Source organism: Watersipora subatra, chromosome 10 (assembly GCF_963576615.1).
Source record: "Watersipora subatra chromosome 10, tzWatSuba1.1, whole genome shotgun sequence".
Classification (NCBI taxonomy): Eukaryota; Metazoa; Bryozoa; class Gymnolaemata; order Cheilostomatida; family Watersiporidae; genus Watersipora; species Watersipora subatra.
The window spans coordinates 52,267,451-52,278,208 of record NC_088717.1 but is presented as its reverse complement, the minus strand read 5'-3'; the positions used below and the strand labels follow the sequence as shown (position 1 = coordinate 52,278,208).

The 10,758-nt window shown below is 35.3% G+C and overlaps 1 protein-coding gene across 1 annotated transcript in view; it reads left to right on the top strand.

Moving 5' to 3' along the window:
* The first annotated feature begins 7,881 nt into the window (after positions 1 to 7,881).
* Positions 7,882 to 10,758, top strand: part of LOC137407195 (low-density lipoprotein receptor-related protein 2-like) — a 36,006-nt gene continuing 33,129 nt past the window's right edge. The window contains exons 1-2 of the mRNA XM_068093798.1: positions 7,882 to 7,960; positions 8,816 to 8,953. Coding sequence (XP_067949899.1) covers positions 7,882 to 7,960; positions 8,816 to 8,953 — 217 coding nt within the window. The remainder of the gene's footprint in view (positions 7,961 to 8,815; positions 8,954 to 10,758) is intronic.

The following is a 10,758-nucleotide window of genomic DNA, read 5'->3' as shown; positions in this document are numbered from 1 at the left end:
GTTATAAGCAAATCGCCGATTAATCAACTAATATGGTAGTGTCACAGAAAACTCGCCCTCTCGAAACAGAAATGACAGCGAACGCAACCACCTAGCCTGTCTTGACAAACTATTGTTTTTGGCGAAGCTGTCTTCCGTCAAGCGGGCGCACAGCAACAGCTTATCGTAAGAGGTACTGCACCTGATTCATCAGCTGCCCTTATAGAGAGTTGTTCTCTTCCGTCTACGCGGCTTGGCCGCGATATTATGTCGGTCGCTCCATTGGTAATCATAACGGATTTCACGCACAAATTTATGCAGAAAAATTGTTGTTGCTCGCCCGCTCGACGGGGGACAACTCCGCAAAACAACAGTTTGTCAAGCCAGGCTAGCAATCACCTGGAACAACAGAAGATGTGATTTTATTTACAAGCACAAATGCGTTAAAAAATTTTGAGCAAGTGCAAGGTTTTTAAAATTTTTAAAAAAATTTACATACATCAACCAATTTAAAATGAACGTTTTCTCATAGCATATCCGTAAACAAATTGCCAAGTTTATATGCATGGTACTTGTAATCGCCCTATTCTCTTGGGCTGGAATAGGTATCGGACGGGAACGAATCACCCGGCTACGTTCCATGTACCGGTATGTATTTTGCACAATACGTGCACGTAGATTGTTTTTGACTCAATCCTTATGGACGTATCTTTCGGCGCAGCGAATAGGAAGCAGTTTGGCACTACACGTCGATCAACTAGTGCTATACGCTGGAGCTCATGCGTTTAGCCCAGGGGTTTCACTCTCTTTTATTCATCCTCAAAAGCTAGTCTGAGATGTTATAAAATGCACCCTTTCCACTGACATAGACATTAATAAAAGACAACCCCTTATCACTTCATCACCACAGACTAATTGCCCCTTTTTTGCTCATAAATACCCCTTTCCACTATGTGGAAAGGGGTATTCATGGGGTATTCAAAGGGGTATATTTTCTTCAGAGTTTTATAGAATGGGTTGTCTGTACTTGCATCAGAATTTGAAGCATGAAGGCTTGAAAAACTTCAAGAATTTGATTTTATGCATTTCATTTTCCTGGTTCATAAGTAGCTATATTATATATTAATCAATAGGAATAAAATAGATACATGATAGATGGTATGTATCATGGGACAGCTGTGGCTCTGTGGTTAGTGCAGTGGCATATAATTGGTAAACCAGTGGTTCTCATCACAAAAGAATCATTGATGTTGTTAAAAGTGCAGCCAACCACAATTGCTCCGGTGCAAAACCCCATGCGCATATAGTCACTGAATTTAGTTAGTCAAGGTATTTAGTTCTGGGATAAATCTAATTCAGAGTAATGTGCCATACATGCATCAGAGAGGGAACAAATCTTGATGTTGAAATTAAATTAAAAAAGATAAAAACTTTATAACTATTCAATGACGTTGAAAGCAAATTACATCATGAGATAATATATAAATATAAAGACTACAATATAAAACAAAAAGAAATAAAACAAAGAACAATAAAGTTATGTGTAGATAATGAAGAATAAATTTATTGAATTATAAACTAAGACTGAGGTATTGCAGGTATTGGTTTGGGTTCTTTCTAACAGGTTTGTCCTTGTGATCATATTTGCTGTGATAAATAGACAAGAGAGCAAGGAACGCTCTTCTTATTATATTTATTTTGCAACTACTTTAGTTTTTTGCATATAAACTAAAATTATAAACTGATTATTTATGTATGGAATTATAAATTAAAATATAAACAATGATTATCAACTATAATTTTATGATTATAAAGTTATAATTATGGAGTTATAAAAATAAGATGATATTTTCTACTATTGAATGTTGATTTGTTAGTAACTCACCCGTTTTACTAGGAGTGGATGGTCCCCTTTACTAGGAGTGGATGGTCCCCTTTACTAGGAGTGGATGGTCCCCTTTACTAGGAGTGGATGGTCCCCTTTACTAGGAGTGGATGGTCCCCTTTACTAGGAGTGGATGGTCCCCTTTACTAGGAGTGGATGGTCCCCTTCTAGTGGCCAAGCAGGGTAAAATTAGAATGCTTTCAAATTGTGATTATGTCAATGTCATCGATAGGCCTACACTAGATACCCAGGCAATTGGATGATTATTTGGTGGAAAAAATTAAAAGCTCATTGGGGCTGAAAACTCATTTGCGGTGAGCAGACAATTCTATGCAATTAAGTTAGTAGCGGTAGTTTACTAGCAAATGATACAATTTTCCAGGAACAATGTTCAAGTATGTGGTCAGTGTTTATCTGCGTATACTAAACCTTGACATTATTAGATTAATAACTCTGACTAACAATGTTAAGACTATCATTTTTATAGAAATCGCTCTCCATAGATATAGTAAACCTTATATCTATATTTAGGGTTTACTATATTTATGTCGCTCTCATTTGAGTACGCAATAACTAACACCACTACCAAATTTGGGGTTACTTAACAATAAGAGAAAACAACTCCAAACTGTTATACCTAAGTACCTGGGCTACATTAGCATTGAGCATTAGAATGCAGACAAGTTGGTAATGAACTGAGTTTTGAAGCAATTAACATCTTAAAACTTTAACTAACCAGCATCAAGACCGTCCCCCAGGATTTCCATCACTTTGAATCTGATTAAATTTATATCATGGAGATTTTTAATACAAATTACTTCACTGCTTTCACGGTAGAAATCTCTGAATGCGTTCATTGAGAGCAATTGTCCTTAACCCTTTCACTGCCATCCATGTTAAGATTTAGCTTCCGGTCTACTGCCAGCCATTTTACTGAAAGTTGCCAATTTATCTGTGTGATATGTATACAATTATTTTTCACTTCAAACCTTATTTAGAACTTTTTTGTAGTATATTTTATGCTGGCAACATGTTAACAAATAGAGCTATGTAAAAAATACAATGTGTCTATACTATGTGCATTGCTAAAGCTATGCGAAGCTATGATGGCTACTATGATACTATGATATGATACCCTTACAAAACTATTACTTTCACCACCATCAGAGTCAGCGCTGTCACTTTCATTATCAGAGTATTTAATTAATACTGAATCTTGTAGAAGCCATATTACAACTAAAAAATTCGATCACCAGAAAGAAAATGCTCATTTTTGACTTCGAATTTTATGATCAAAGATTATAATTTGCTTGGCGAATATAGGCTAATTTTTCAAAGAGTTATTCGAACAACACTCTTAACATCTTAGCAATACTAATGATGTTGGTTATCTTGTCACGAATCATTAATATTCAGTTACTACGTAACGAGAGTTAAATTCGCAGAAATATGTCCACGGCAGACAACCTTATAGTTCGCATAAACTCGCGTCGAGCAGTGAAAGGGTTACTACATGTGAAAGTGCATTCTTGAGTTGCTTATTAGATGTTTGCGAGGTTGACTTTTAGGAACCATACGAAGCTTTGAAACTAAATATCTTTGGTGACCGATCAGAAGGCTTGAAGCATAGCCTATGTGTATGAAGTTTGAATGAAAACAGCCAAAAATGTGGAAACACATGGAGTTGGCACAGACAAATATGTTTGCACACACACACACATGCATGCACGCACACACACACACACACGCGCACGCGCACGCACGCACGCACACACACACAAGCGCATGCAGAGACAAGCGCCTGTGGTCACATGCGCACACAAAAAGTGGAGTTTATTATTAGCATTTTGGATCGACACTAAATAGAATAGAGAATTAACAATTGGTAAATTTCTAAATATTAGCTAACACATGCTCACAAAATTCCTCTTTTACCCTCATTTTCCGTAAACTTCAATTTTCTGTTGCACATTAATTTGTGCATCAATAGTATATACGTATATAAATGGGAATAATACCTGAATGGTGTGAAACAATAATATTTAAACCTGATGAAATAGACTTAATCTAGTAATCATAGGTTTATGCCTACAGCAATAATATTATTATAAAAATTATTAAAATATTTCTTTAGTTCAATTAGTCACAAATAGATCCTTATAAACTTGGAAATACTAGCTTAAGAAAATAAGATCCCAACTCAGTCATCGTAAGCTTGCATATGTACACAGGAACAATAGTGAGCTCTAATGCATATATATATATTCACTGAGCCAGGGCTATTATAGTAACGTAATCACTATATTGTCATCATATATAGCATATCAGGTTAACCAGTACAGCTGCAGGAGCACCCGGTTGAATTGTTGTCATTCGACATCTAAGATAGCAAGCCCTTCTAGAGCTGGCCATATAACACTTGTATACACGTGCCATGTTCGAAGCTCAAATCTGAATGAATTGCGTACTCTTCCATCGCATTTGCACCCACTAAATCTTGAGCTAAAACTCTCAAACAACATAAAAAAAGACGCAACGTCTAACGTAATGTTGTGAAAGATGTTTCATACCATTAATGTTACTTATCGTAACAAAATCATTCGGACAGATTAGCAGTATTGAACTGAGCAGATTTATAAATTGGCCCATCATATCACCTTATTTTGACCTTATCACCTTATTATCACCTTCACCTTAGTGGATTACAAGCCTACCTAAGGTTTGTTTGTATGTAGTTAGTAACATAGCACAGAATCTCAGCTTTCAGATGCTATATGGAATGGGTATTTTACTCAGATAAATAACAAATTATTGTTGATGCAATGCGACTATATACACACTTATGTTGAACAGGCCAAATTCCTCGCAGCGTGAACACTTTGGATCATGGCTGTATATATTTAAACCATGCCTGGGGCAGATAACGTAGTAGGCTGCTTCCTGCCTATATTGAAGTGTGTAACACAGTTTAAAAATCGATACATTAGTAACTTATTTAAAATGAGCCCTCAAATTTACCAACAACAACCAAAGTTTTTTTTATTAGTTAGTAGCGCCATCATAAAATGTGTCATAAAATCTCTCACTCGGCCATCACTCAAAGCAGCTAAGGCTGTTTATGGTTGTGCCTTGTATATAATAACAGATCTGAGCTCTACTAGAAGTCCGCCACAAGTCTGTATTGGTCTGCCTCCTTTTCGTTTCCTTACAGACTTTACTTTGAACAGTATCTAATACGGCAAACAGCTTTATCTAATATTTTGAATAGAGTCTGGATTAGGCAGGACGTTGACATATTTTGGGCAACAAAATCTATAATCGCTGAATTGGATGTGAATTCGAGTCAATTGTATGTCATCTTCTTCGAGGTAGACTAACCTGATATGCTGTCCCTAATGCTTTCGCTTTCAAAGAGGGACATTGTGATTTGTCTCTAACAGTAAGCTAATACCTAAGTCCGCATTTGATAATCTTTCACTTTGTGTATTTTCAAATCTAGTTGTTTATGTCAACCGCTTTCAATTTTAGTAATAACGTTCAAAACTTACACCTATATACTAATGTATATTGTTAGCTATATGTTCCTTTGTATTTGTGTGAAATATAACCAAACATTTAATTTACATTTTGATTCAAAATACTTGCATTCCCATTACTTCCTGTATTGATATTTGCATGTATTACTATAAAGTACTTCTTGTATCGATATATACAAGTGTATAATAATATACACTACTTCCTGTATTAATATTTACAAATATGTAAAAATTTACACTACTTCCTGTATTGATATTTACAAATATGTATTAATATACACTACTTCCTTCATTGATATTTACAAATATGTATTAATATACACTACTTCCTGCATTGATATTTACAAATATGTATTAATATACAGTACTTCCTGTATTAATATATACATGTGCATATTGATTTATACTACTTCCGGTAATGATGCGTAAAAGTATGCATAGATACAATAAAAGCTGTAATAGAAGTTTTGAAACTCCCCTCAAGTATTCTAAAAATCTAGTACTGTATATTGATGACGAAATCAAAATGTATACAAACCCAATGATAAAATATTACTTAGAAAAAAGGCATACTTGCAAGTAATCACTAATTAATTAGATGCGCATAGGGGTCAGTTGACTTACCAAACTCCTACACTGTTTTTAGCTCTTATGTAGGATGCCATGGCTGCTAATCACCTAATTTGCTGGTTTTTGCAAACAAGTTGTGGTAATATTAAATTTTGCCAAACGGTACTTTTCAGATGTGTTTAAAGTGTTTTAATGTAGGAGCTTTGGATACATTACACACTAGTAAACCGGCAGTCTTGCCTGCTGAGAAATCCTCAGGTGTAATAAGTATGAGCATAATTATTATGGAGAGCAGTAAAGTGATCCGATTATCTGTGGTTCGATTTTTGTGTGGTGCCATATTTTTTCTTAGCACTCTTAGGGTGGCTTCGGACAGTTGGATGGATGAAAATGAGTCTTATAACGATTACCTTATTTTATAGAAATACTAGCTGAATGCCCGGTGTTGCCCGGGTAATAAAAAAGTCTTTGCGCAGAAAATCTGTTTTTATTTAACGAATGACAAGATTTACCATTCTAACTTTCAAACTTGATATCATGAGAAAAGTGTTTTGCGCACTTTAAATAAATTAGGAGAAAAAATAAAACGACTGTAAAAGTTTTCAAACTTTTTCACATGACTGTAACTTTCAAACTTCATATCATGAGAAAAGTGTTTTGTGCCGGTCAAATAAACTAAGAAACAAAATAAAACAACTATAAAAGTGTTTAAATGCAACTGTGAAATAATTAGCAAGTAATAGCTAAATTAGGTCTGTTTTGCTACCATTACAATAAAAGATGATTTGGTAATGATACAATTAATACGAACTGAGAAAACAAAATAAAATTCTGAATGTGTTGAATTACTAATAGCAATTCTTGCATAGAAGTGTGTGTGTAAAAACAGATTACCGGTGCAGCAGAAGCTATCCATTAAAACTTTGAATTTGATGATACTGGTACTTCTCGATACTGGTACAAATGTAAAAATGAAATACTGGACTGTCTTTGTCAGGTACTTAGGCTGACTGATCAAAGAGAGAATGTAGAGACCATTCCTATCGGAAATAAAAAATACAATTGTCCATGTGAAAAGTGCTAAGCCTTTACAGATTTAGCTGTCGAACCTTGGGAAAAACTAGAAATAGGAGTGCAAAAGCAGATTTGAAATTGAAACGGTGCATTTGTTCTGAAAAGTGCCAATTAAAAAATAGGTAATGAGTAACAATAAAAAGAATCTTTTAAAACTATTTAAAAAAAGCTTTAAAAATTGGAAATTTAAATTAACAATTGAGCAATTAACAATATTATTGTAATATTGTGAATAAGAACTATCTAGATCGCTTGATTATATCTGCTTCTTCTGCGAATGCACAAGTTTGTTCAATATTTTTAATCCTCCTGCACTGCTCGCTAAATATAATCTGCTTTAGAAGTTAATTGGCTGGTTTGTGCATGCAAAGGGCCATCAGTGAAGCATGTTAGTGGATATAAGGTTTTATGTGAGCCGACTGGAGGAGCTATTTACCTTGTAATCGTTGAACTGTTTCAAACTGGTTTCATTACCTATGTACATGTATTTGCAAATCACATGCACTAACTGGTAGAGTCAGTCATATAACTAGACTTACATACTTGACCGACTTCCTCGCTCCCTCGCGCTGTCTTCTGCCTGCATTCATGTTCGTAACAATTGTCATGCACCCAATTGTCAATGAATACAATAAAAATGCAAACAGTTTGCTCAGCTCTATTGTTGAAGGCCCAGTTATTGAGTTAAAGCATTTCTGCTCATGTATCGGAGTTATTCTATAGCTTCAGCCCAGCTCGGGTAGTTGCTCTATTCGTGTGAGTTTTTGCAATAGACACAAGAGCTTCGACTCATGACAGCTCTAACTTCACAATATTTATGAATTAAGTTGTTGCGAGATGACTGGAGTCAGATACTCTCTCTGCTTGCTGACTTTCCTCACCGTCATTTTCTTACCAACTTACATCGGTGCACAAGGTTGGTTGGTTGCTTTTGGCACTTCTTACCTCATGCTTCTAGATACAGGCTGAAGGATAAACTGGAGAAACCATGTTAGCTGAGATTGTTTTCAACGAGTTTGAAATATATCTGGGAGCTCTTTTGTTTCTTGATGAGTTGTGAGAAACAGAATCTTGAGAACCTTTTTTTTGCTAATGCAGGTACAAGTTATGAATTTTGCTTAATATCATGATTGGCTCCACATTTTATTAAGCACTGCCAGGATACAGCAACTGGGTAAAGCTTAAAATTCAATGACTTACTGTACCACGATAGTATGGCTCTTTGACACGTCAGTTACAGCATGAACACAACATAATGGGAAAGTTAAACAGGGAGTTTTGAACTAAAGAGTCATGTCATTTTGGCAAAAGTTTTTTTTAGAAAACTTCTGGCTTTTGAAGAGCAACAGAAACTGATAAGACCATTTTGAAAATCTTCTATTGACCTTTTGCAAAAGGTCGTTCTTAGCCGCAATCATTTCATAATTAATTTCTTACTAACCATTGTAAAGTAAAAACTGAAACTTTTTTTGTAAATTAGCTTTTCAAATGTAGTTGGTGCTTACTTTCAATGAATGCTTTATCACAGTTGCTGAAAAGTGCCCCAATCATAGAATGACTCATCGTTAGAATAGAGAAAAGAGCTATTATTTCAGTAAACTATTGAATAGCTAGATATATTAAGTGTGATACTATTATTATTTTTCATACAGAACACACTATAAGGGATGAATCTTCTTTGCATACCCATCAGAATAAACTGCAGATCTATCAAAATAGATGTTGAGGTTAAGACTATTATCTTTCCAACTTTCAGCGTGTCTTTTTTTAGAAAAATGTAATGCTAGATGTCCGTCAGGATACAGTCGCTGTGCTACATGCCCACCAGGCACCTTTCCGTGCTATCCGACAGCATACACTTGTGACCTTATTTCTGACTGCAGTGATGGCAGCGATGAACGCAATTGCAGTAAGTAAAACCTCTTTATGACTGTTCAATATCACTGCTTTTCACAAAATTTTTGCACTACTAGTAGTTCCTTGTAGGACAATGTTTTTATTGCTGTTAATTCAGTCATTTCTCAAGTAAAAATGAAACAGTGCCAAGCAACTGATGTGCCATGATATATCTGTGTTAATTAGTTCTATGCCATTCAATAGATAAAACCAGTAAGCACCTTTAAACCAATTGTTTCAGATCATGTGTCAGTCTCCCAAAAGTGAAAAATTTGACAAAACTGGATAGGGCCGTTTCACCAAAAAAGAGAAATACATTGCATACTTGACACTTATGTAACACTGCTACCGTGCCATGCAGTAAGCTGCTACTAAGAGTTTAAAAGAAACAAATTGTGAAATGTTAACTTGGCTCGACACAAACTTTTAATTTAAGGCCGATAGTTAGAGGTCGTGACAGACTGTCGAATACTTTAGAAAGTGAGGAGAGGTGCGTTTAGATTGAGTGGCCAGGCACTTTTTTATGGCTGTTATGAAACTGCATCGTCATACTGCTAGGCAGCCCGGTCCTTTAGGGCTTGCAAACCTCATTGTTTGACTGGCTAACAATAAAGCAAATAGATTGCCTTTCTTCGATAAACAATATTTGCTCTAGCCGATTAGCAAGCAGGCGCTCCAACTTGACCGCATTTATTCTTAAAGATGGGTGAAACTACTGATGACTAGCTTTTTTACTTTAATTACTTATAAACAGCTTTTGTGTATCGAAGCTGGGAATATTTAAAACTAGTGGAATGCTTGGTGTTGCACTAGTATTAAAAACAGCTTATAAAACAGTGATAGGTAATGTATTGGCCTTGGCACTTGCCATTAGATTGAGTTTGAGTAATTGAGAATTTGAGTAAGCTAGTATTACTAACCTTACTAATAAGATCCGTGAGAGCAAGCATAAAATGACGCTGCACAATAACACAGAGCAGTATTTTCACCCACATAGTGACATATATCATCCAATGAATCTATCAATCTCAAATAGCTCAATGCTTTAGCATATCTTCTGGGGCATGGGACGTTCTGAGATCAAATCTTCTAGGATAGGGATTCTTCATTCCAATATTTTAATAACTATAGTAATAGCTACAGCTGGACAAACTAAACACACATGTACGCGCATGCACACACAGTCTTGGAGATTAATTTATATATATATACATGTATATATATAAATTCCATAAAATAAGTTAACCATCTTTGCTAGCTATGAGTGTGATTCAACAAGTACAGACACTTTCCACTCTAAAAGTTTTTATTTGAATCATATCACATTGTACAGTACCTTATTTTTTTACATAAGCTCCTTTCATTTCAATACACTTGTGCCAACGCTTTACTAGCTTTTTGACGCCACTAGAATAGAAAGTTTTTGGAGCTATGCGCAGCCAGTTTTGCGCGTACTCTTTGCCACCTTTTACAGTTGAAAACTGATAGCCACCCAAAGCATCCTTCATGGGACTAAACAGACAATAGTTGGATAATGCTCAAAGTATTATTGTCTTGTCAGAATAAAACTTTTATTAAAGTGCACAGTGTTTTCACTTATGAGTCATTTATGATGACTAACTTATCATATGAATCGCCCTCGTATAAATGAGAGATTTTTTGCTGTTATTTTTAATTTTATTGAGCTCATTAAAGCACAAGAAAGAAGCTATTCTGCTGTGATACAAGGAGTACACTGTGCTGCTAATGTCATGCGTTGTCTTTGAATTAACTGGTTCTGTCTTTCTTTTCATCCTAATCTCTGGAAGCTTCTGAACG